The 27405-nt window shown below is 34.1% G+C and overlaps 1 protein-coding gene across 2 annotated transcripts in view; it reads left to right on the top strand.

Annotated features, from left to right (window-relative positions):
* The window catches only part of LOC308633469 (transcription elongation factor A protein 1), a 103973-nt gene extending 78362 nt beyond the window's left edge, over positions 1-25611 (top strand). The window contains exons 10-17 of one of the 2 annotated variants that reach the window (XM_081266286.1): positions 2958-3063; positions 8802-8889; positions 14132-14277; positions 15519-15575; positions 16568-16722; positions 19319-19465; positions 21541-21612; positions 24021-25611. In XM_081266286.1, the coding sequence (XP_081122412.1) occupies positions 2958-3063; positions 8802-8889; positions 14132-14277; positions 15519-15575; positions 16568-16722; positions 19319-19465; positions 21541-21612; positions 24021-24029 (780 nt within the window). In that variant the 3' untranslated portion in view covers positions 24030-25611. The remainder of the gene's footprint in view (positions 1-2957; positions 3064-8801; positions 8890-14131; positions 14278-15518; positions 15576-16567; positions 16723-19318; positions 19466-21540; positions 21613-24020) is intronic. The other variant, XM_081266285.1, reaches the window with a different exon arrangement.
* The last annotated feature ends 1794 nt before the right edge of the window (positions 25612-27405 follow it).

Below are 27405 nucleotides of genomic sequence, written 5' to 3'. Positions count from 1 at the left end.
GCTTGATTTTTCACAATGTATAATTTATGTTTAAAATTTTCACTAGTCATTCAGTCAAGAAATAGTTCTTGACTATTTCAGTAGTTCAGCACATAGTTTCGTGAACACAAAACACTGTTTTATAGTCCACCTATTGCATCCTGTAATTCTTAGTATAACCATTTTAGGAAAAAAATTCCTAGAGTCTGAAGAATTTTTAGAGGCAAATCTAAACCAGGTTATCCAAGTAAATAGCTTCCTTCCTAATCCTTCCTTTTTCTACTTTCTTCCATTCTCCCCAGAATAGTCCCTAGAGGAAATAGAAACACACCACAAATATTTTTTTCATTCTACCTCACCAGTCTCATTTCTTATCAGTTTGACTAGACAATCTCTTCCTTAGGAAAGCATATATATTTTTTTTATTGGTTGTTCACAACATTACAAAGCTCTTGACATATCATATTTCATACATTAGATTGAAGTGGGTTATGAACCCCCAATTTTACCCCAAATGCAGATTGCAGAATCACGTCGGTTACACATCCACAATTTTACATAATGCCCTATTAGTAATTGTTGTATTCTGCTACCTTTCCTATCCCCTGCTATCCCCCCTCCCCTCCCCTCCCATCTTCTCTCTCTACCCCATCTACTGTAATTCATTTCTCTCCTTGTTTATTTTCCTATTCTCCTCACAACCTCTTATATGTAATTTTGAATAGCAATGAGGGTCTCCCTCCATTTCCATGCAATTTCCCTTTTCTCTCCCTTTCCCTCCCATCTCATGTCTCTGTTTAATGTTACTCTTTTCTTCCTACTCTTCCTCCCTGCTCTGTTCATAGTTGCTCTCATTATATCAAAGAAGACATTTGGTATTTGTTTTTTAGGGATTGGCTAGCTTTACTAAGCATAATCTGCTCTAGTGCCATCCATTTCCCTGCAAATTCTATGATTTTGTCATTTTTTATTGCTGCATAGTACTCCATTGTGTATAGATGCCACATTTTTTTTATCCATTCATCTATTGAAGGGCATCTGGGTTGGTTCCACAGTCTAGCTATTGTGAATTGTGCTGCTATGAACATCGATGTGGCAGTATCCCTGTAGCATGCTCTTTTAAGGTCTTCAGGGAATAGTCCGAGAAGGGCAATAGCAGGGTCAAATGGTGGTTCCATTCCCAGCTTTCCCAGGAATCTCCAAACTGCTAGGAAAGCATATTTAAGGTAAATTTATTCTCAGTATGAGTTTTCTTAGTACTAAGTTATCATTGATTTTTAGCAATCTGAACATCCTGTGACAATTAAAAAGCACACAACACAATTTATTAATCTCCTAATAACCATTGCTGTCCTGCAAACCCTTCTGAAAAGCCATTTTATTGGCCAATCTATGTTAATACTAAATTTCAGAACTATATTAGTAACTCAAGTTAGTTACTCCATTCATTCAAAAATAGGTCTGTAATCCCAGTGATTTGGGAGGCTGAGACAGGAGCATTGCATGTTCAGGGCCAGTCTGGGCAATTTAAGTGAGACCTTGCCTCATAATAAAAAATAAAGGGATGGGGATACAGCTCAAGGGTTAAATCCTCCTGGGTTCAGTTCCCAAAAATTCCCCCAAAAGTTGCTTTGATAACCCCAAGCCATTTGGGGTCGGTTATTTATTTATTTATTTATTATAATTATTTTTTTTAGTTGTAGATTGACTCAGTGCCTTTGTTTTTATGTGGTGCTAGGATTGAACTCAGTGCCTCACACTTGCAAGGCAAGTGCTCTACCACTGAGCTACAACTCTAGCTCCCATTTGGGGTCTTTAAAACTATGGAGTCACCATTATCTTTTTGCTTTTGAACCTTAAGTGCTTTGCTAAGCTTTCTAGGAGATGTAGCATAGAATACACTAGCAAACAACGTATTCTAAATTCTTAAACAAAACTGCCATAGGTATTTTTGCTGAGAACCGAAAAATTTAGAAGGAAACCTTAAGTGCCCACTTATTTTTCTGCCTCAAAGAATATAGCAGGGATTCCCTTCTTCTTTATTATTACTAAGAATTTCTTTTGTTCGTTTTTCTCCCATAGACCATATGTTTTGAAAGATTGTCCACTGACAATCTGAAGTTAGTTAATAATTTACCATTTTTATTTATCATCCATAATTGGGCTGTCATACCTTTTGTGTTCTTTGAGCACAAGTTTGAAAATCCTTAAAGGAGTTGAAAACAGCATGGACTGTTTGGAAATGGACAAACCTAGATTAAAATCTGAGCTTTACCAATTAGTAATGGTGTAATGCTGGGCAATTTATTTATTAATACTTCCAATCTCGTCATCTTTAAAAATAAGGATAATGATTTGAACTTTGAAGGGTTGTAGGAAATTAATGAATGTAGATGCTTTAGGTATAATCCTGGGCACATAGTTTTAGCACCTATGAATAATTTCATCTATATTTTGTGGAGTCCATCCATTTAAATAATTATGATTGTTTGCTTGTTACAGATCCCCCATACTCCAAATATAAAAAACCCTTTTAAGTCTGTTGGTGGTAATTTCTGTTGAATAGTTTCATTGTAAGTTGCAGCAGATGCTCTATGAAGTACTATGTGGAGAAGAATGTAAAGGGTGCATATGTTGGTAGTGACTGTTTCAGCATTCCTTATACATTTTATATTTTTTCCTCAATTCTCCTTTGTGGAAAGACTGATTTCATTTGTTAACATGCCTTCTTATGGTAGCACATTGACTACTTGCAGATCTCAGTGATAGGAAATAGATAAGTTCAGTTTCTGATGTAAAGATGTATATACCTTAAGTCCATATAGTATGCTATTATAAGAATTCAAATAATTGAAGTGTGATTTTATTCTAAAGTAGAAACAGAAATCTGAATAAAAGTAAAGTTTGGGTGAAATACTAATTGTTTGAAATAATTGGTGTACAATTTTTTTTTTTTTTTTTTTTTTGTTGCCTTGCAGTCCACAAGAATTGGAATGTCAGTTAATGCTATTCGCAAGCAGAGTACAGATGAAGAAGTTACATCTTTAGCAAAATCTCTCATCAAATCCTGGAAAAAGTTATTAGGTATAATTGATCTTTCCTTACATATATTTTTGATGTTCTGATTTGTCAAATGGTTGTCACATTTTTTTTTCCCTCTATAAAATTAGATGTACTGAAACCAGTGCCTCATAATAAGGATAAGGGAAGGTTATATTAATCTCTGAAATTTTTGCTCTTTAGTCTAGTCATTTCAACTCTCTTGACTTGGAACACAACTAGATAAGCACTTTAAGAAGAAATTTCTTGCAAGGGAAAGGCTCTACAAACTTTGTGAGGAAAGGGGAAAAAAAATTCTTTTTTTTTTTTTTTTGGTTTGATGATACTTGGGATTGAACCCAGGACCTTGTATATATTGCGCAAGCGCTCTACCACTGACCTATACCCCAGCACTGAAAAAAAAACTTTTTTTGATACTACAGATTGAATCTAGGGATACTGTATCATCCCTTTTTATTTTTTGTTTTGAAAAGGTCTCACTAAGTTGCCATGGCTGGCCTTGAATTCCTCCTGCCTCCGTCTCCTGAGTCATTGGGATTATAGGCATGTACCACCATGCCCAGGCTGAAATAATTTTTTAACTTTATATAGAACTTGCGGGCTGGGATGTAGCTCAGTGGCAAAGCGTCTGCCTTGCATTCGCAAAGCACTGGGTTCGACCCCCAGTTCCAAAAAAGACAAAAAAAAAAAGAACCCCACCAAAAAAAAAAAAATAAGATTAAAAAAAAAAACTTTATATAGAACTTGCAAGAATAATAAAAGAACTTATATATTTTATATTTTTCTTTATCCAGATCATTGATTTTTGATATTCACCATGTATCATGTCCTTATCATCATCATCTCTTTCTCTTGCTTTCTTTTCTTATTCTTTATGAATCATTTGAGGGGAGATTGACATATCACATGCTCTTTCCCTGTAAAACCTAAGTGATATTTCCTTAGAACAGGCTTATTTTCTCATATAACCATAATATAGGAAAGATAGGAAATTTAACATTGTTTTCTTTCTTTTTGTTTGTTTTCCATATAATTTCTTTGCTCTTAGGTACTGGGGATTGAACCCAGTACCTTGGATATGCTGGGAAAGATATGTTCACTGAGATACATCCCCAGTCCTTTTAACATTGGTATAATATTTTAATCTGTGGTTCATGTTCCGGTTTTATCAGTTGTCTCAATCTGTGTCTTTTGTAGCTTTTTTCCCCACTTGTCCAGGACAGAATTCAGCCCATGAACAGTTATTTAGTTTCTTAATCTGAAGTTATTCTTTTATTTTTTATGATATTGAAATTTTGAAGAACGTAAAGCACCTTCCTATCCCCCCTTTTAAATAGGACATTCCTCTTTAGGGGTTATGTGCTGTTTTCTAGTGATTAGATCAGGTTGTACATCCACAGTTGGAATATTGCTTACCAGTGTTATATCCTTCTCAAGGTATCACACTCAGTCAAGGTGTACACTATAGAGTTGATTTTTTTTTTTTTTCCCTGTAAAGACATTCTGTGGGAGACATGTTAAGGCCTTGAAATCATCTTGCATTTTATCAGATTGCTCTCCCCCAATTTAATGCCGCCCAAACCAGTCTTTATAGTGATGGCTATAAAAGTGGAATGTTCTGACTCTTCTACTTCAATATTTATAAATCTCTTTACACTTAAGAAAGCACTTTCCTTTTACCTCCCAGTGATTTTTTGTTATTAGTATAGACTCATAGTATAATCTATTATGGTTGAGATTTTTTTGATATTGAATTGTCCCAGATTTGAAAAGTGATTACCCCTTCAAACTGGATCTTGGCTCCTTTTGGCAAGCCCTATTCAGTGCTTTGATAATATTTACGCCTATAAAAATGTAAAAGCCTATTAAGAAAAATGAGTGTAGTACATGATCCTGTATTAGATTTTAAAGGGATGAAAACCATTCCCAAAAGATGATTATTAGGACAATTGGCAGAACTTGCTAGTTGTTTTCTCTGATTATATGAAAGGTGTCTTTATTCTTAGGAAACACGAAGTAGTGGAATAAAAGTACGTGATATCTACCACCTAATTTTATTTTTTAAAATATCTTTATTTTATCTGTTTATTTTTTATGTAGTGCTGAGGATTGAACCCGGGCCTCGCATGGGCTAGGCAAGCGCTGTACTGCTGAGGCACAACCCCAGCCCCCTGCTACCTAATTTTAAATAAAAGAAATAAGTTTATAAACACTGAGAATTTGTGTGTGTGTACATATTCTCATTTATGTCTATAAATATAGGTAGGAAGGAGAAAGAAAATGTGACAGAATGTTAGCAGTTGGAGAATCTCAGTAATACATACATGGAATTTCTTTGTATTGCTCTTATTACATTGTGCAAATTTGAAATTGTTCCAGAATAAAATCTTTTTAAAAAGATTTAAAAGGATTTTATCTGGTCTTTAAAGAGAGGTGGGAACTCTAGATTCATGATTTATTTAATTTTTTTTCTGTATTTTCAAGTAATTAAGATTAGTCATAGAGCGCCGGGATTGTGGCTTAGTGGTAGAGTGCTTACCTAGAATGCATGAGGCACCCGGTTCGATCCCTGGCACCACATGAAAATAAACAAATAAAATGAAAGTATCATGTCCATCTACAACTAAAAAGAAAAAAAAAAAGATTAGTCATGGAAAGTTCACTGAGAACTTTACACACACACATTTTTGCTCACAGAAAGAGGGTTTCTATATGTATTTTTAAATATGTTGTTTTATAACTTTATTTTATGTATTTATTTTTTTATGTGGTGCTGCAGGATTGAACACAGTGTGCCTCACCCATGTAGGCAGGTGCTCTACTACTGAGCTACAGCCCCAGCCCAGATAGATATATTTTGTGGGAGATTAGACGTTGCAGTTTTGCTCATTTGGTTTTATATTTAAAGAAGATTTACTCTTATGTTTATTGGCATTCAGGTTCTTCAAACATTATTTTGTGCTAGGTGTGTTGGTGCACACCTGTAATCCCAGCAGCCTGGGAGGTTGAGGCAGGAGTATCACAATTTTGAGGCCACCCTCAGAACTTGGTGAAGTCTTAAGCAATTTAGGAAGACCCTATCACAAGAATTAGGGGAAAAAAAAAAAAAAAGACTGGGGATGGATCCAATTGCTAAGCACCCTTTGGTTCAATCCCCAGTACCAAAAAAACACAGACAAACAAAAAACACCTTATTTTGTGAATATTTACTTTTCATTAAAATTTGAAGTTAGAGGAGAAAAAAGTCCTTGTCTATTTGTGACTATAACTATCAATATCTTATTGCATTTTTAATCTTTTTTTTTTTAATTTATTTTTCAGTTTTCGGTGGACACACATCTTTATTTTATGTGGTGCTGAGGATCAAACCCAGTGCCCCGCGCATGCCAGGCGAGCGCCTTACCGCTTGAGCCACATCCCCAGCCTGCATTTCTTATCTTTTTTCTCCCTGATGCACAGATTATGCTTCAGCTGTTATGTTACTTTCACTTCATGTATACCTGTTATCTTTTTTTTTTTTTTTAGTTGTAGTTTAACACAATATCTTCATTTATTTATTTATTTTATGTGGTCCTGAGGATTGAATCCAGGGCCTGGTACATGCTAGGCAAGTGCTCTACTGCTGAGCCACAACCCCAGCCCATCTGTTACCTGTTTAATGAAAATATTTTGTTTTTCTATCATAACTGTTATTTTTATTGGTTTCAGAATAATCCAATGACTATATCTTGATTTTTATTAACCACTTGCATGTTGTTAGGTTTGTTATTTTTAAGTTATGGCTGTTATAACTAACTAATTTTTAATAAATAATTGTTCTGCCTAAAGCATTTTCTTTAGATCCTTAGCTAGGTTTCTAGAAGATTTACTACTACTGTTAGTAAGTAGCACATTTTTTAATACTTAGGATATGCTAACTGTTGACATGTATTACTACATTTAATCCTTAGTACAATCCAGTATGATGAAACCAATGCACTGATCACTTAGGTACCTTGCACACAGTTGGATCAGTGGTGAATACTTGACCTAGGATCTGACTGCATATAGTCTTGAGACCTTTCCTGGGGCTGTGCTGTGTTGCCTATGGAATTGTTTTCATGCCTCTTACCTCTCTGCTTTCCAAAAGGAATTATATGAATTTACTGTGCCAGGGTGGTGTGGGAGATCAATTTTAACTGCACTTTTGGCAGCATTGGATCCTTGCTAGATCATATTTAATTGCTATATCACCTTTCCTTTTTAAGTAGTGTCTTTTCTAATACTTTTGGACTATTTCTTAGTCCATGCCATGTGTCATTATTAATCTTTGTTTTCTGCCTCACAGTATTGTACCATCTTTAGATTTTGAAGCTTTCAAGGTGAATCATAGAGAATAACAGGGATCAATGAAATAAAGTATGTGAAAACTCAAGTGCATATTCATGTTATACCACAGGGCTTGAATTGTTATTTTAGGTTTGATAAAGCTGTGCTTTACAAGATAAATTGTACAATTGTGATACAGAAAGCTCTGTTAATGCTTTCTCTAATAGAGAAAGCTCTATTAGTGCTTCTCATCCAGCTGGCATATTAGAGTTGTCTGAGGAATTTTAAAAAATTATGATGCTTGTGCCTTACTGCCAGAGATTTGGACTTACTGGATATGGAATGGAGGTTGGCACAAGGGTATGTTTAAAAGTTCCCTAGGTGATCCTTATATCCAGTTGAATATATATTCTTTTTGTATTCTGTATAGAGACATGTGAAAATTGAAAGAATTTTTTATGTATCCCTTAAGACTTTTATAGGGAGCAAAATATAGATAAGTGGGGCAATTTCTACAGTAGGCCTAAACATTTTCTAAACCTATCTTCAAGGCAGATTTGATTTAGATGTGAATGTTTGTCAGTACTAAAATATTTTATCAAATCAGCCTGTTCACAGTGTCTGATTGTTTTTATATCTGTAAGTCTTAAAGCTTGTGTATTTTATGTTGCTTTACAGATCATTTAAGATTGAGGGGATGCTAGGTAGATCTTACTATTCCTGAGGTATTTTATATGAAAATGTTCTTATTACTGTCAAAGAAATATTTATATTTTAGGTATAGCCTTTCTTTTTTTTTCTTTTTTTTTATTAGTTGCACAAAACATTACAATGTTCTTGACATATCATATATTTGATTCAAATGGGGTATTTATTTTTTGACTTCATGAAAAATTATTAAAACGGTATTGTCACATGCTTTCATTTTGTCGGGGGTGGGGGTGGTTACTGGGGTTTGAACTCAGGGACACTTGACCACTGAGCCACATCCCCAGCCCTATTTTGTATTTTATTTAGAGGCAGGGTCTCACTGAGTTGTTCAGTGCCTTGCTTTTGCTGAGGCGGGGTTTGAACTCTGGTCTTCCTGCCTCAGGTTCCTGAGCCTCTGGGATTACAGGTGTGTGCCACCATGCCTGACACATGCTTTCATTTTTAAAATGACTGCTCGTATTTTCCCCATATTCTTTCCTTCTCTTTGTTCTGTATACTTTTCTCTTAAACTTTTAGGTTCCCCTTGGCATACGAATTTGTAATTCTTACTAAATGAGTGCTAACTGAATATGGGTTCTGAAAAATACCCAAGTGTATATGCTAGTAGAATAGTTTCCATAAACTTGATTTACTGGTGGGTAACTTAGAATTTTTTTTCTTGTGTTAGTAGCCTGTTAACATGCAGTATTTCAGTTTTTATTTTTAACAGTTACTAGCAACTAAGGGATTTCATACATTTTCAGATGGACCATCCACTGATAAAGACCCTGAAGAAAAGAAAAAAGAACCTGCGATTACATCACAGAATAGCCCTGAAGCAAGAGAAGAAAGGTATTTCACTTTATGGAAATTCATTTATGTTAAAGTCAGATAGTTTTATCAACTCTATCAATTTCTCCATGGTCTTCTGATCACAAATCTGCATTAACTTTCTGTTTTCCTGTCATATAAAACTAGTAAATGTATATAGCCAAGGTTTTTAGAAAGATTTCCTAGAAATTTAAAAGATAGGTAGTAGATTACATAAATAAAAACATTGTGCTTAATAAGTTTTATGGAATAGGATTCCTGGGAGAAGCACTGATAGAATTGTTAATGACTGTAGTGCTTTGGGATTTAAATGGTTACTTCCTCTGCTTACCAATTTCTTTTTTGGATTTATTTGTACCCTGGATCACTTTCATTTTTATGCTTTTTTTTTCTTCCAAATTTTGCCATTTATCATAGGAACTTAAAATATGAATTTCAGCCACAAGGGGTTTAAATTGTTCCTTGGCTTCTATAAGATCTTTGCATTTATTCTTTGCTGTTGCATACCATGAACTGTGCAGTATCCAACATGTTGCTTAATGTTGGTATAGGTAATAGATTACAAGTAGTTCTCCAATTTCTTGTGAAGCTTGTGGTTTAACTAATTGATGTTGACTTAGAGAAGTGGTTCTCAAAGTGGTCCAAAGAAGATCAAGGACTGCCTGGCAACTTATTAGAAACTTAAATGTTCAGGCCTCATCCTGGAACTATCAGGAATTGTTTTTAACAGGCTCCTCCTTTAACTTCTGAGGCACCCAGGTTTAGAACTTCTGCTTCTAGCTTTTGGCTTCCAAATTTCTTTTTTGTCCCTGAACTTTTGATCCACCTAGATTGTTAGAGGTATTTAGGACATTAAGGCTACTTCTGTTTTAATTTTATTTCTTAGGGGTTCCTCAGAATTGATCACATAATTATTTTTTATTGAAAAATTTTTTATTTTTTTGAGTTTTTGGGGATTGAACTCAGAGCTTTGTGTGTGCTGGGTAAGCACACCACTGGGCTACATTCTTCTTGCCCCCAGTCACTGCCTATTTTTTTTGTTTGTTTGTTTTTTTAATTTGAGACAAGGTCTTGCTGAGTTGCCTAGGCTGACCTTGAATTTATGATCCTTCTGCCTCCGCCTCCCAAGCTGGGATTACAAGTGTGCACCACTGCACCAGGCTGTGTTTCTTATTATTTTTACTTTTTATTTTTTGGTACTGGGATTGAACCTAGGGGCACTCAACCACTGAATCACATACCCAGCCCTTTTTTTTTTCATATTTTATTTAGAGACAGGGTCTCACTTAGTTGCTGAGGCTGGCTCCTCCTGCTTCAGCCTCCCAAGTTGTTGGGATTATAGGCATGTGCCATCATACCTGTCTTGTTCCTTATTTATTTTTTTTAATTAACACTTATTAATATCACATACACTTGTTATTTTATGTTATAGTACTAAATATATTTGATGTTTAAAGAGGTAAGCCAAAAGTAGGGTTAAACAATGTTTGTTAATAAAATTTATGCAGTTTTTTTTTCTTGTAACTTTTTATTTTGAGATAGTTTCAGACTTTTAAAAAAGTGCTGGCTGAGGTTATATATCAGTGGTAGAGCACCTGCCTAGCACATGTGAGGCATTGGGTTTGATCCTCAGCACTACATAAAAATAAATAAATGAAGAAAGAAAGGAAAAAAGAAAGATTGTGTCTATTTACAACTAAAAATTTAAAAAATGATACAAATTTATTTTAAAAATTGAAAAATAGTACAAAGAATTCTTTACCCAATTGCTTCTCTTATATTTATATATGTATATGCACATATACATGTGTGTGTGTGTGTGTGTATATATATATTTATATATATATATATGAATGAATTTTATTTTGAACCAAATGAGTGCTTTGCAGACATTTTGCCCTTTTTACCCTTATATATGTCAATATGTTTTGTTACATATAACCACAGCACAGCTTTCAATATCAGGGAATTAACATTGATATATAAAATGCTATTTTGTAATCATAGACCTTATTCATATTTCTGCAGTTACCTCAATAATTTCATTTATTGCAAAGGGAAAATATTTCTTCAAAAATACTGTCCAAGATCATATATTGAATTTAGTTGTCATTTCTCTTTGTCCTTTAATCTGTAATAGTTCTTCAGTCTGTTGTTGTCTTTCTTGACCTTGATATTTTTGAAAACTGGAGGCCCTAGCCTAATGAATTTTTAACATGTTTTCAGCTGTGATATATTCAGGGTCCCTGGTTTTGTGTCTATAACATATATAGATAAACATTTTAAGTAGATGTTGAAAGCTGAGTCATTTCTTAGTATACATTTTATCAGTTCTATGTCCTTGAAGTTAAGGTGTAGAGCCTATCTGCAAACGCATAGAATTATTATGTATGAAGGCTGATACATGTTTACACATACTCAGAGAAATAAAAGAGGACTCAAGAAATTATTATGAAGGGGGGAGATGTAAGGTTAGATCTAAATGATTTGTAGTTGAGTGAAGTTTTACATTTTAAGTACAAGAAATTGAGAAAATTATGTGCTTAAATGGTTAGAAAGAGGTAACAGAATGTTTTGCAGTGGTGCCAGCAATAGCAAAGTGAGAAATGGCTCCATCAGTTCACTTGAGTAGTTTCCATTGGCTGGGCTAGGCATTTGGCTACGGACAGAAGCAAAAGCATTTAATTGAAGTATTTAAGTAATATTTATTTGTTTTGTGGTGCTGAGGATCAAACACAGGCCATACTCAGCCAGTCCTCTATCACTGAGCAACACCCAGCCCTAAGAAGGAGATTTTTTTTTTTTTTTTTTGGTACTAGGGATTGAACTCAGTGGCATTCAACCACCAAGCCACATCCCCAGCCCTATTTTATATTTTATTTAGAGGCAGGATCTCACTGAGTTGATTAGTGCCCTGCTTTTGCTGAGATTGGCTTTGAACTCTTGATCTTGTCTCAGCCTCCGGAGCTGCTGGGATTACAGGCGTGTGCCACCACGCCCAGTTTAAGAAGGAGATTTTTTTTTTCTTTTATATTTATTTTTCAGTTCTTGGCGGACACAACATCTTTGTTGGTATGTGGTGCTGAGGATCAAACCCGGGCCGCACGCATGCCAGGCGAGCACGCTACCGCTTGAGCCACATCCCCAGCCCAAGAAGGAGATTTTTAAAAAAATTGACTTATTCATTTATTTACTGCTTACAGAGACTGTGCTATATATTGAAGATACAAAGAAGATTAAATCATGGGCAGAGGATATAGCTCAGTTGGTAGAGTGCTTGCCTCACATGCACAAGGACCTGGGTTCAATCTCTAGCAGCATATATATACACACACACACACAAAAGATAAAATCCTAAGATTTTTTGCTCTTAAAGAACTTAGCCTGGTCTCAGCTTCTGTGGGTGAGGAACCAGACTTCACCGGGACTCTCACTCCAAGATGCAGTGATACCTCCTATCATAATGATATAAGAAGTTAATATTTTCTTTGTATAAAGCCAACATAGCTAAGGTAAATGTTACCCCATTACTCAGTGAATTTAGGATGAACTATGTAAACAACTGTAAACAAAATGTATTCATGAAAGTTTTTGGACAGTGTCATTTTATTTTTCTGAAGAGTTTGGGGAGAGGGAGGAGGACTGAATTATTGCCCCTGAAGAGAGGCAAATGTCCTTTTTCTACTTAGGCATATCATGTATGTGTATTTCTAATGAAGTTTTTTTTTTTTTTTTTTTTTTGTGGTGGTGCTGGGGATTGAACCCAGGGCCTTGTGCATGAGAGGCAGACATTCTATTAACTGAGCTACGTCCCCAGCCCCTTATGAAATTCTATCATGACCTCTTGGAGTATTTATTATGTATCTTGAAAACATGTATCTATGTTTATAAATGGTGAGATAATCTTTCTGTCTTCACAATTCTGGTTTAATGCTTATTTAATAATAAAACTTTTTTTCCTCAAAGAAAAAGAAACTTAGTGTGGTTAAAGGAAAATGTATGAAAAGTCATTGCAAACCTGTGTGTACACGGTTTTTTGCGAGTACAGAGAGATATAATAATAGGAAGCTTCAGGAAGAATTGACTGAAATTAGAAGGTACAGAAGATCATTCTGTACACTGTAACCTGTTCTCAACAGTGGTTGTGTTTTGGAGAGAAAACATGGAAGGTATATCCTTGCAGCAGGTTAGATCTATAAAGGGCAATGATTTAATCAGTCTTTGAAAAAGGTTTATGGCAAGGCCTGAAGGGGTACCCCTGTAATCCCAGCAGCTTGGGAGGCTGAGGCAAGAGTATCAGGAGAGTTCAAAGCCAGCCTCAGCAACTACTTAGCAAGACCCTAGGGGACTCAGCAAGACCCTGTCTCTAAATAAAATATAAAAAAGGGCTAGGGATGTGGCTTGGTGGTTTAGTGCCTCTGGGTTCAATTCCCCAGTACCAAAGGGAAAAAAAAGAAAAGAAAAAGGTTTATGTTAGATAACCTTATGTGTGATAAAACTGAATCGAAACTAGTCAGAAAAGTATTTTTAAAAGAACCTGTTTTGTGAAAATCTAATATAACAAGTTAATCAGAGCAATTGAAATGATTAAGTTGACTAGAAAGTCATTAAACTGTCCTGCTGTGCAGATGGAGTTTGTATTTATGGAGAGAAATTAAACAGACCTTTTTATAATCTCAAGATTTATTTCATCAGATTTTTGTCTCATTAGAAAACCATTGTCTAATTGGAGTAGAGGTTTTCAAACATTTTTTTTTTCTCCCTGTAATTTTGGTAGCAAGCCTCCATACATTTTGGTCCCATCCCCTTGCCTTTCCCCTGAAACCATGATCCATTCTTCTCATATATTGCCGTGAGTTTTAATGTGTATTTTCTCTATTAAAATTTTATTCATTGTTTAAAAGGACAATCAAGGTAAAATGCTTGGTATTCTTTTTACAAAAAAGACACAAGGGGCAGGGACTGTGACTCAGTGTTAGTGCACTTGCCTGGCATCAGTTCAATTCTCAGCACTACATACAAATAAATAAAAGTAAAGGTCCATCAAACACTTAAAAAAAAAATTAAAAAAAAGATATGAGACTTTTCTCCTTACTAAATTTAATCACTTAAGTTTTTAATGTGTATGCAGGCAACTTTTTTCCTTACACAAGTCACTAAAATATCATTTATTTAGGCTCTGAAGTTTTGTTTTCAGAGAGTGATAGATAGTATTGTTACTTTAAAGTTTTTTAAAAATTTCTTTTTGGCATGTGTATTTTAGTAGTTCCAGTGGCAATGTAAGCAGCAGGAAGGATGAGACAAATGCTCGAGATACTTACGTTTCATCTTTTCCTCGGGCACCAAGCACTTCTGATTCTGTGCGGTTAAAATGTAGGGAGATGCTTGCTGCAGCTCTCCGAACAGGAGGTAAGTTTAGTGTATGTTATTTTACTTCCCATCCCTTTCATCTCCACCATTAGTACTTTATCCACTTCCATATTGTTGTTTTGCAAGTACCATCCTGATTGTAGCTGCCCACCATTGCTTAGCTTAGGGAGGAGTTATTACTAATAGCAGTCCCTAAAGAGTGAGACTGGGACATCTGCTTATTACTATGTAATTCCAAGAAGTAGATTCATTCTAATATATGAATGTTTTCCCTGATCGTAGAAATTTTAAACTTTCCCCCTCAAATATTTTGTTACCTGCATTTAATATGCAAACTACTTACTCTGTCTTTAGATTGAGAGTTAACAATACTGAATTCTGAAACGTTAGTATGACATACATTGTGTAAGTTTTGTATTCGTAATTCCATTTGCTGATTTTTTTAAGTGGAAAAGCAATCTTGATTTATATATGAGAACTTAATTATATTTGAAGGTATTTAGTCTTAGCATGTAAAATTTTGACTTTAAACCAGGCATGGTGGTGCATACCTATAATCCCAACAACTGGAGAGACTGAGACAGGAGAGTCACAGTTCAAGGTCAGCCTGGGCAACCATAGCCAAGAACTTGTCTCAAAAAAATGAAAAGGGCTGGCTCACTGATAAAAAAGGAGAAAAGAAAAAGTTTCATATGCAGGAATGTTTGTCATTTTATACTTTTCCTTTTCTTTATGCTCAACCATAGCTAATTGGACCTATTTCCTTTTCCTGCCTTTTCTAGTTTGAATTCCTTACTGTCTCTTTTTTTCTTCCTAGTTTCTATTTATTTCCTTTTATCCTTTTGAATATTTGTATAGGAGTCTGTTGAGTGTATCCATATATGTGATTGGCTGATGAATGGTTTCTTTGCATTGAACCCCGAGTCTGAACTCTGAGTCATAGGAGACAAGACAGTTCTTTATTTAACTTTCTGTACTCTCTGCTGGAATAACCAGAATTCATGGAGTTGTGAAATGAGGAATTGCCTGCTGTATGAAATTACTTCCCCATCCCTGAGGGAAAAGGAATCATCAATGCAGGAGCACTGTGGATATTAGGTGAATCTAAAAGGAGGAGTCTAGTGAGTAGTAAGAGACCAGATTCTAATTAAACTAAACTAAAAGGATTTTTATATGAGGCAAATAGGTTTGAAGAAATAAGAATGCAGTTCACTTTCTTGTACTAGAATTTTCTTTTAATATGTTGCAATAAATTAACAATTTTTTATGCCTGTTTTTAGATGACTACATTGCTATTGGAGCTGATGAGGAAGAACTAGGATCTCAGATTGAGGAAGATATCCTTTGTCTATTTGTAATTGTTTTAAGTAACCTATTAGGATAATTGTAATTTTTTCTTCTTGTATATAATTCTAAGGTTTATTCTTCAGTATTGTTTTGATTCGAAAGGAGAAGGAGAAGGACTTTCATGTCAGTTTATTCTATTTTTTTTCTTGTCATTCAGAAACAAATCACATTAGTGTTGATGGCATTTTTATTTTTTCTGCCTTGCAAATTGAGAATGTAGTTTGTAATTTCATTTGTGCAGAATGGCAGAGAAAACACACACACACACACACACACACACACACTCCTTTACTATTATGTGTGAAGATTTCTCGTCGAGGAACCTCAACAGAGCACACATAATTTCCTTAGCTCATTATTCTAGAGGGAAATATGTTCATGCTGGGTACCAGGAAAGGGCCTTGGGATACAGGTCATTCATATGGGAGGGGAGTAGGGAATATGTAGGTAACAGTAGGACATGGAACTCTTTCTTGTTAAGGAAATATCCTTGTTAGGGAGGGAGGTCCTTCAGGACTCAGCCTCTGCTTGTGGCCTGATCTTGATGGAGAGAAACCTGCTAAACTAGCTTCATGCTGAGCTGGGAAAGGAAATAAACCTCCAGGGCTACTGTGGTCTCTTTTCAGAAAGCCCCAAGGAACTGTGTGGACAAGGCCATTAGACTTAGGATTCTTGGTGGAATACAGATTTGGGCAAGTTTCAAAAATTTGTTCACTTGGATTGAATACCTGAGTTACTTGTTGATTTGCATGCTGCTTTGATTAAACAAGAATTACTTGTCTATAGTGTAAAAGTATTGATAATTATTTGTCAATTATGGATGAATCAAGGAATCAGAAACAGTGCTCTTTTTTTTTAACTCATTCAATTGGAAACAGTTTTTGTGAACTCCTTAGAAATTTTTAGGATTCTTATTTTGGCAGAAAAGGAAAAAATTGTTTTATCTTTATAATTTAACCATTTTTCCTTAACAGCTAAGTACCTATATATCAAGAAATAAGGAATACAGACATGAAATACAAAAATAGAGTACGAAGTAGGATATCAAATCTCAAAGATGCAAAAAATCCAAATTTGAGGAAAAATGTACTCTGTGGGAATATTCCTCCCGACTTATTTGCTAGGATGACAGCAGAGGTGAGCATACCTATATATTAAGTTTCTATGATGTGATTGCATAATGTCAAGTATATCATAAGGCTTTATATAAATATTACATATATAATTTCTATGAGCTGTTCTGATAGATACATAAATACTAGGCAAATACTTAATGTTATTGACTTTGTTGACATTAATGTTTTGCTCCTTCTGTACCATTAATGTTCTTTTGGTGCTATATTTAAGTCATTATTTAAAATTAAAAATGTTATCCTTTTAATGACTCTAATTACAAATAGCCTTTTGTATCCTTTAAGCCTTTTTGCATGGTTAAACACTCAGAAATTATTTATATCTTACTGATTTTTTTCTTAAATTTGTATGGGAAATGATGGAAAAATTGAAATTCATAGGGCTGCTATTTGTAGACAGTTATTCATTGACAGTAACTATTGTGTATCTACAATCTATTAGGCATCCAAGAGTGAATTTGTTTTTCTGCATATCTAATCAAAATAGCTATATTTTAAAAATTCCTTTTAAAATTTTTGTTAAAATATGTTAAAGCTTTACAAAGCAGAGAACATAGTGCAGTGAGATCTCATGAATCCATCATGGAAGCTTTCAGTTTTTTTTTTTTTTAAAAGAGAGTGAGAGAGAGAATTTTTTTTTTTTTTTTTTTTTAGTTCTCTGCGGACACAACATCTTTGTATGTGGTGCTGAGGATCGAACCCAGGCCGCATGCATGCCAGGCGAGCCCGCTACCGCTTGAGCCACATCCCCAGCCCCGCTTTCAGAATTTTTGAGAACTTATCACCCTTTTAATTTTTCACTGCCCACTCCCCTTTTTCCCTTGAATTTATTTTCAAGCACATCTCAGACATTATATCTTTTTTTAAACCTCTTTATATTTGGGAGATAGCTTTACAAATATATATATTTTTCTTACATAATGTCATCTCCACATCTAACAAACCTATTGGTATTATTAATATCTAGCTCATATTCATGTTCTATTCTTTTCCTATCCCTTATATCCTTTCTAATGCTTTTTTTTTTAAATTTCCCTTTACGATATTGCCCTTTCAAAGAAATCAGTTCTGTATCCCACTTTGTGGATTTTTAAAAAATATTTATTTTTTAGTTGTAGTTGAACACAATACCTTTCTTTTATTTATTCATTTTTATGTAGTGCTGAGGATCAAACCCAGTCCCTTTAGTGCTAGGCGAGTGCTCTACTGCTGAGCCGTAACCCTAGCCCATCCCACATTATGGATTTTGTCTGTACAACTGTATCTGTTTCTCATGTAATTTGATTTTTTTTCTATCCCCCCTATTATCTGTAATACTGGAAGCTAGTTCAATAGTCTTGATTATATTCAAGCTTCATTTTTTTTCTGTATAAATACTTCTTCATAGTGATGCTTTTAATTGTAGATTCCTCACAGCAGGAGACTCATAATGTATTGATCTCTTGTTAAGATTGGTCATTTGTTAAGATTGGTCATTTGGGTTCGGATAGTTAGAGTGATTTGTCCACTGTAAATCTCTCCATCGAACTTTCAGTTGATGAATTCATCCACTGATGATCCTTGCCTGAATTGGTTATTTCAATAAAATAACCACTACAAATGAATTATTTAAATTATGTCATTCCTTTTACAATAATTAGCAAGGTTTCTTTGTTAAAGAAGCACTTTTCCTTATGAACTCAAGCTGTTGGTTTGGGTAGGAAAGTCAGGATTAATGTGTATGTCTTTTCCATTGGTTATCAGTTATCAGAATCAGGAGTTGGTGCCCTGGTTAATTGCCAGTGATGGCTTTCTTTTTTTTTTTTTGTACTGAGATTGAACTCAGGGGCACTCAGCCGCTGAGTCACATCCTCAGCTCTATTTTGTATTTTTTATTTTAGAAACAGGGTCTTACATAGTTGGTTGGTGCCTCACCAATGCTGAGGCTGGCTTTGAACTCATGATCCTCCAGCCTCAGCCTCCTGAGCCGCTAGGATTACAGGCGTATGCCACTCTCCCCAGCTTGTTTTTGAATATATGTGTCCTCTCTTAAGTATTGTCATAGACTTGTGACTTTTTATTTATCCCGTGGGATTAGTTCTTTACAGTAATTTAATTTAATGGATAAGAAATGGTCCTATTTTTGGCTGATAGGAGTTACTTCACATTGACCTCTGTTTCCATTGGACTCAACTGTGATACTCTCTGGTATCTTCTGTGATTTTTGGTACAGAACATGACCCTGACATATCCTTTTGCTTCTTACCCAAGGCTTGAATTTCTCCAAAGGTCCCTGGCTTCCTTCTGGGCTGTGGTATTTAGAGACCACAATCTGGATACTATAGGTACTCATTGTTACAGGTTTACATTTTATAGCCTTTAAACAACAATTAATTCCAGTATTCACATGCAAACTTATGAGCATTTGAAGAAAATGTTAAAGGAAGCAAACTTTATAAGTTCTCTATGAAAAAATATTAATTTTATACTTCTTAAACTTTTAAATGCTGATTATTATTATTATTATTAAGCTAATTGAACATTAAAGCATTTAGATCATAGGATATACATATTATATAGAAGATTTCTGTAACTGAGTGGTATTTCCACCTCTATCATAGGAAATGGCTAGTGATGAGCTCAAAGAGATGCGGAAAAACTTGACCAAAGAAGCCATCAGAGAGCATCAGATGGCGAAGACCGGTGGCACTCAGACTGACTTGTTCACATGTGGTAAATGTAAAAAGAAGAATTGCACTTACACACAGGTTTGTGATTATTTATAGATTCTTATTTTCATATTAACAATGCTTATAGGTACCAAGGATAATTACCAGTACTTTGATAATTTTCAAAAAGAGATGATATCTCTAAGATGAAAGAATGCTTTTCTTAATGCTGATTGCAGTTAAGAAAATAAATTGTTAAGATCATACCTTCATGGAAATAGTTGCTATGAAAACTGTATCAGTTAATTAAATAAAATATACTCTGTTTAATAAGATGACTTGTATTTTTGTTTTTTAACGAGAGAGGTAGAGAGAGAATTTTAATATTTATTTTTTAGTTGTTGGCGGGCACAACATCTTTGTTTGTATGTGGTGCTGAGGATCGAACCCGGGCCGCACGCATGCCAGGCGAGCGCGCTACCGCTTGAGCCACATCCCCAGCCCAAGATGACTTGTATTTTAACAGTTCATCAGCAGTTGATTATTGGGTATTATGTAAACAGGCCATAATTCTTGTGTGTCTTATAATTTATTGTTTTGATGTGTAGAAGTTTTACTACTGACAGTTATTGAATTGAACATGTATGTGATAGAAGTGGTCTCAGAAAATTCTGTGTTTTAATTGCGCTATTTTCTTCTAGGCAGGTAGAAAAAGCTCAGAAAAGTAGAAGTGATATATCTTACATTATCAGGTTATAAACAGCTAAGATAAAAAAAATTCTTTTAACAGAAGGAACCTAGTCTAAATGTGAAGTCAGTATGATTTCTTTTTAATTTTTTTAATTGTAGATGGGCATAGTAACTCCATTTTATTTATTTATTTTTATGTGGTGCTGAGGATTGAACCCAGTGCCTCATACTACGCTAGACAAGCGTTCTACCACTGAGCCACAACCTCAGCCTAGTATGATTTCTTAAAATAAAAAAAATTACTTCTTTTCAATTAAAAAAAAAAAACTTCCAAAGTTCTCATGAAAATAACTGATACAAAAAATTTAAATGTGAGTAATGTTGATATGTAAGTGAATTTGCAATTACTTCATTATTTCTTTTGATTATGTACTGTGCAGTATAATTGCTAGATCAAATGAGCATATAAACTATTTGTGCAACATAATAATATTTACTTATTGAAGTAAATATTAATTTACTTCAATAAGTAAATATAAATAAATTTAGGAAAATTACAGAAATATATGACCAAGAATCTGGGGGGTGGTGGTTGGTTCTAGGGATTAAAACCATATCCTCATGTGTGCTAAGCACATACCATACTTCTGAGCTACGTACTTCCAGCCCATGAATAAGAGATTTAAAATCACCCTTTTATCTGCCATCTATAGAGAATAATCATCAATATTTTAATGTTTGCAATATTTTGTGATTTTCTTTTTACATATACTTGGAGGTATATGCTGCCAAAACTGTCTTATTCACTTTTCATGTAAATTCTATAAGTGTAAGCATTTTCTTCTTAATTGCTAAACATGATCCTTTGCAAAATCCAAATGGCTATATAATATTCCATCAGATGGATGCACTTTTAGTACATTAATTCCTTATTGGATACTTGTTTCCAGCACTTTTGCTATTATAAAATTGGATTTTTCAAATATTCTTATACATAGGTCTTCATGTTTCTAATTACTGTCTTAGAATAGATAGGTTAGAGACAATAGTTATTTTAGATTCTTAACCTTATTGCTTAATTTAGGAGGTTGTAGGAGTTACATGTCAGAATGAAATATTCTTAGTTTTTACATCTTTGCCACTTTGTAAGAGAATATCAACATGTTTAAATTTGTACATTTTTGTATTTGTTACTGATGAATGTTTTTTCACATTAACTATTTATATTTAATGGGTGATTTTAGAGGATTCCCCTACTTATCTGGGATAAATTAAACATGAAAGAGGAAAGGGGTTTAGAAAAATCAAGTTTGGAAATACATGCTTCTTTGATATTATTTTGTTTACTTGGATTTTTCCTAGACTCTTACACATTTTATTGTGGTACCACTGTGATAATTTCATATCTATATGTTGATGTTCTTTAGGTTTTCCTTTTTTTATAGTACTACTTAAGTAATATCTTTCACTTGTTTTTTCTGCAGGTACAAACCCGAAGTGCAGATGAACCAATGACAACATTTGTTGTTTGTAATGAATGTGGAAATCGATGGAAGGTATGGCACCCTCTTGAATTCATATTATACTCATTTATAGTAGAAGAATTTTTTTAGTCTTTTAATAATTTTACCTAGTATCTAAATTATACATGTATGCTCAGTAATGTAGAAGTCCTTTATTAACTACTTGTATTGGAATAAGCTATTTTATATCCTACTAGAAATAATTAACTTGATTTTACCTCCTTGTTATATATGTTTTGTTGTAGGGACAAGAATAACTAGAAGAGAATCCCCCCCCCCCCCACTTTTGTTAGGTACTGGGGCCTTGAGCCCAGGGCCTTGCACATGCTAAGCAAAAGTTCCACCACCAAGCTACCTCCCTAGTCCCCAGGAGAGAATCTTAAATGCCCAATTATCATAATAAGATCCTATATTCATTACATCATTTCTTCTCGAACTCCCAGAACATCTATATGTTTATTACTTATTTTAATTGATTTTTATTCAGTAAAATTTCTTTATCTTGTTGAACTTAAGCCCAATGATTTTTATTATTTTAGGAATTATAGGTGAGCAGTTTTCTGGTTTGATGGGCATTTTCACTAAACCTTAATGTTGCCTGTAGGTTTTGACGTAGGTTCACGGATAAGTTTATATTATTTAAATAACTCATTCTTGAATGGTTTTGTGAGCTACAAAAATAAAATTAAAAATTGAGAGAAGGGTTACACCTTAGTCCCCAAAATACTTTTACTGTAAATATAGGCGGGGATGTTACAGGTGTAGGGTTGGGAGGCTTTCATGTCTTTGGAACCATATAAACTGATTTTTAAAATCTCTTGTATATACCATCACTAACTGTCATTTTCTTATGTATTAAATGTAAATAATACTGGCATTGAAGGTTGTGATGAAGAGTAGAGATAATGTATGTAAAGTGCCTCTCAGTCCCCAAAATGCTGGGTGTTCTTATCAGTTTTTGTGAAGTATGTAAAAGGTTTATTATTATTATTTCTTTTTTGCTACATTTACAGACTTCGGTTTAATACTTAATTTTGAATTATTCACATAGGTTGAATCATTTTCTGGAAATTAGAAGTGTATTGGAAGCCAGACAAATAAATTCCACAAATATAATTTGGGACTTTGGGGGCTAAAGATTAAGTCCAGTACCTATTTTATTATATACAAATATTTGATTCTGAGATGAAGAATTTACCAATATTGAAAGGGTTTCATGATTTTGAGCAGTGTATCTTACCCTTCTAAGTTGGTGAATGTTTTACATTGATATTTAGGAGAGAGACATTGATTATTATTATTTTTTAAAAAAATTTCAATCCTGTTGAGCAAACTTGACTTGTTCAGATATTTCTCTTAGATTTGTTTTGCATGATTGGTCAGTTTTTTATTATGAGCATGTATTGTGCTGCTTTGAATACAAACTTAATTAGCAGAATATATGACATAGTGCCTAATGAATTTAAGAAAGTTCAGGTTAATGTAGAAAGCTGGTAGGAATTTTTACTTTTTTTTTTTTTTTTTTTTTTGGGTACTGGGTATTGAACCCAGAGGCACTTTACCATTCAGCAACATCCTCAACCCTATTTATTTTATGTTTTGAGATAGGGTCTCACTAAGTTACTTAGAGCCTCACTGAAGTGTGAGGCTGACCTTGAACTTGCAGTCCTCCTGCCTCAGCCTCCTGAGTGTCTGGGATTATAGGCATATGCTCTTGTGCCCAGTACAGTTTTTATTGTTTCAACCTAAAATCAAGAGAGTCATTTAATAAAAACTTTTTAAGCGGCTAGGGAGGCCCTTAATAAAATCCCAGTAGCTAAGGAGGCTGAGGCAGGAGGGAATGAGAGTTCAAAGCCAACCTTAGCAACTTAGCAAGGCCCTAAGCAACTCAGTGAGACCCTGTCTCTAAATAAAATACAGAAAAGGGCTGGGGTCGTGACTCAGTGTTGAGTGCCCCTGGGCTTAATCCCCAGTAACAACAACAACAAAAAAACCTAAAATGTTTCATATATATATATTTTTGGTTATCTATTTTAAGTTGTCAAATTTTAAGTTGTCGGGCTGGGGATGTGTGGCTCAAGCGGTAGCGCGCCCGCCTGGCGTGCATGCGGCTCGGGTTCGAGCCTCAGCACCACATACCAACAAAGATGTTGTGTCCGCCGAGAACTAAAAAAAAAATAAATATTAAAAAAAAATCTCTCTCTCTCTCTCTCTCTCTCTCTCTCTCCTCTCTCACTCTCTCTTTAAAAAAAAAAAAAATTTAAGTTGTCAAATTCTTAAGTCAAATCCTTAAGATAGGTAACTACTATGTGTGAAAAATCTTTTCCAAAAATGTCTCATTAAAAAAAAAACAATTTACAGTGTATATTATGTTAATGGGAAATATATGCCCCCTTGTTTGCATTTAAAGGTCTCATGAAATATTTCTTCTCTTTTGACAGTTCTGTTGAGTTGGAAGAATTGGATCTGGACCAATAAGAAAATGGATTTTGTAATTAGCTTTAAAACTAGGCCAAACAACTAGATTTCTTGAAAGTCAGATTTTTAAATCAGCATACATCCCGTGGGGTTAGTGTTTGTTTTTGACCTAACATCCCTTCCTTCAATGCCTTCTGTAGTTTCAGATCAGTAGGGAGATCATACAATAATTGTATGATATCTGTTTCAATCCTTTTTCCCCCCATTTTTACAAGTAAGTTGATATTAAACTTTTATCAAACTTTTAGCAATTTATTTTTATTTTTTTCTTCTTAAAGGAAAATGTTCCTTAATTTTTTTACAGTCTGAAGCATACAGTAGAAATTCTATTGTTCTGTAATACATAAATAAAAATTACATTTTTTTTTTCATATTGGCATGTACCTACAAATATTAAAGGAAGAGAAAAGTTAATATAAGTTTAGGTTTACCAAATATGGTTTGTATTAACATAATACTTGACCATCTTATCTAAATTGTACATAACTTTTGAACTAGCATATGAATTTGATTTTAATTATTATGTTCACATGCTTGGGCTAATTACATATTATTTTTGCATCTGTAACTAACGGTGATCATCATTTCTTGTAATTTCTTGTACATGTATATTAATTGTTCTTAATAGATTTTACTTTTGGAAACATGACTTGACTTTGTTAAAATCAGTTTGGTTTGTTGTTTATTTACTTGTTTGACTTGGTAGTGTATTTTAGTTTTACAAAAGAACATTGTTACAGTTTCATGGGGTTTTTCATAAATCTTACAGGCAAAGAGCAAAAGCTTCTGACAGTTTTTTCCTCCTCATAGGAAGATGTACTGGGAAGAAAATGTTAGCATCTTAGTGTAGAGTAGTATTATTAACAGTTCATGACTTGATTTTATTTGAAAATCTATACTGACCAAGGATTAAGCATTAGGATTGTAGGGATCACTAAAGGTGTGGTCTTTCTGTATGGAGGGTGATAGAAGATATTTTTGTTCTGAGCCTTATTTGCAGACTTGTTCTGTTATATGATGAATGAGATAGTTGAATCAACTGAAAACATGAATTAGAGTGAGTCATTTCACAGTATGTATCTTAAGATTAAGTTTTATTTTTTTTGTTTATGTGTTCACCATTTGTTATGTTAGGAATAAGAAAAAATAGTTTTCACCTTGGTTACTTGGTTACAATTGCTCTAGCACATCTTAAAAGGCCACTATTGCAAAGTGTACAGTTTATCACGCTGAAGATTCATTCTGTCAGTTACCATAGAAAGACCTCCATACATGCTTTGCACTTTCCTTTGCTTACTCTCTTCCTGTTTCTTACTGCAGATCATTTTGATGTCCATGTTAAGGATTGGACCACGGGCACTAACCCACATTTACTTTGTCAGTTAATAGTTGGACCTTTGTTATATCATTTCAGAAATAAAGTGCATTTTTGAAAGAATGAGTTTAAGGATAATAAGGTTAAAATAGTCCCACTTTTAAATTAAGTGATCCATTTTAAAATTTGTAACTCAATAAAGTTTTTTTGTTGTTGTTAAGTGTGTATCACATTTTGTCATTCTTTTTAGACATTGAATTTTATTTTACGTTTTGTTTAAAAATACCCTTTATCCTCCAACTACTGAGATATTTCTAGAGTATAGTTTTGTGTAAGTAAAATCTGCTCAAATGAGAATTGAGCAGTAGTTCAGAGTATGTTTTTTCTTTTCCTGGACTGCTGGTGATTGGGAGGGAGTGGTGGTTCCAAGTAGACAAAACTGTATCTTTATGTGCACATATTATAATATATTGGTCTTAGTAGTGAGGGATACTGACCAGTTATCAAATCATTAGAAGTAAGTACAATAAAGGGTAATATTTTACGATATTTACTTCAGGACAGAGTAACTTGTAAGTGAACATACAAAGGAATTTAAGGTAGACAGATACAGTGGTGAATAATACAGAACCATCTTGGGAAAACAGTAAAAACCTTGTTTTTTATTTTTATTTTTTTGCTTACCCAACTGCTGATGACTATTGATTTATAAATTTTGCTAAGCTGTGGCAGAAATTCTGAAATATTTATATATGCCCAAATACCTAAATCTGTTTATATCTCACAAATGGAAAATTTTTAAAATATTAACAAGACAACAAAAGAAGTAAGAGACTTTGTCTACTTTTATAGCTACTCAAAGATTGTCTTTAAATGTCAAAGTATATGGGGATTTTGAATTGAGTTTTCAAAATAAAAACTGCAGTTAAAGAGTTATGATCTAAGGCATTTTAGTCAACTGTTTTCCCCACCTTCTTTTCTTCAGTTGTAGAAAATTAGCCATTGCAGAAAAGTTGAATATCTTACTGGGAAATGTGATAGGAATATCACTGACGGGGAATTACCAGTAAAAGCTGCATATTAAGAAATAATCAAAGTACCAACCTTGAAGATGCTACTTCGCAGTTAATAGAACAGTTACTGATGAATTCCTAGATAGTACTGGAAGAATACTTTGAGGAATCTTGAAGTAAATTGAGGTCAGTCAGAACTAATAGAGAAGCATATTGGAAAAAATCTCGTGACTGTGGCTGTGTAGGATCACCAGTAGATGAAGGTGGACTTGTTAAGTTCTTGTGGGAAAATTGTTCTCTGCTATATCTTTAGCACCTAGAGGAATGCCTATATCATAGTGGGTGCTCATGAAATAGTTTTTTCTTGCTTATGTTTGTGTCAGCTCATTACCTTTGTATTTGGCAACATAGAAATTAGATGTAAAGAACATTTCACAGATTGGGGAACTGAAATGGTACGATGGGCACTGGTTGGTAATGTTTTAGACTTCCAGTTTTAAAGAAAGAAATATATCGTGCTAGTTAACAGTGTTGGGATGATCCATTTTTGTACTTTAATTCTATAGTGATGCAATCATTTTATTAATTGTGGAAAAAAACCCTCCCCCCCCCCCCAAATCAACCTGTGTATTCTTGCACTTGTTTGTTTAGCTGGAAGATGGATATGAAAGCATGAGCAACTGCCTCAAATGATTGACCAGCTTCTAGGTTTCCCTAGATACCACATAAAGACAGTCATTATTTTTTTCTTAATGGCCATGACTATAAAGATAGAAACACTTCATATGCAATATGCCATATAGTCTGGTTAAATGAACTCATGTTTCCATAACTTGACTGAACTACTTTGAAATAAAAGTTGTTTGTGTAAAAATGCCACTGTGAAAGTGTAGCTGATAAACAAAAGTTAACCACTATGAGAGCACAGGAGTTTGAATGGCATAGCTATAGCTTTTATCTCTTTGGTTGTAGTTCCTAAACATTTTCCCAAATCCTTTAGAGGGTAACGTCTCCCCTCCA

Source organism: Spermophilus citellus (genome assembly GCF_964194105.1).
Source record: "Spermophilus citellus genome assembly, chromosome: 14".
Taxonomy (NCBI): domain Eukaryota; kingdom Metazoa; phylum Chordata; class Mammalia; order Rodentia; family Sciuridae; genus Spermophilus; species Spermophilus citellus.
Note: the sequence above shows the minus strand (reverse complement) of the source record. Positions and strands in the feature narration are given on the sequence as shown.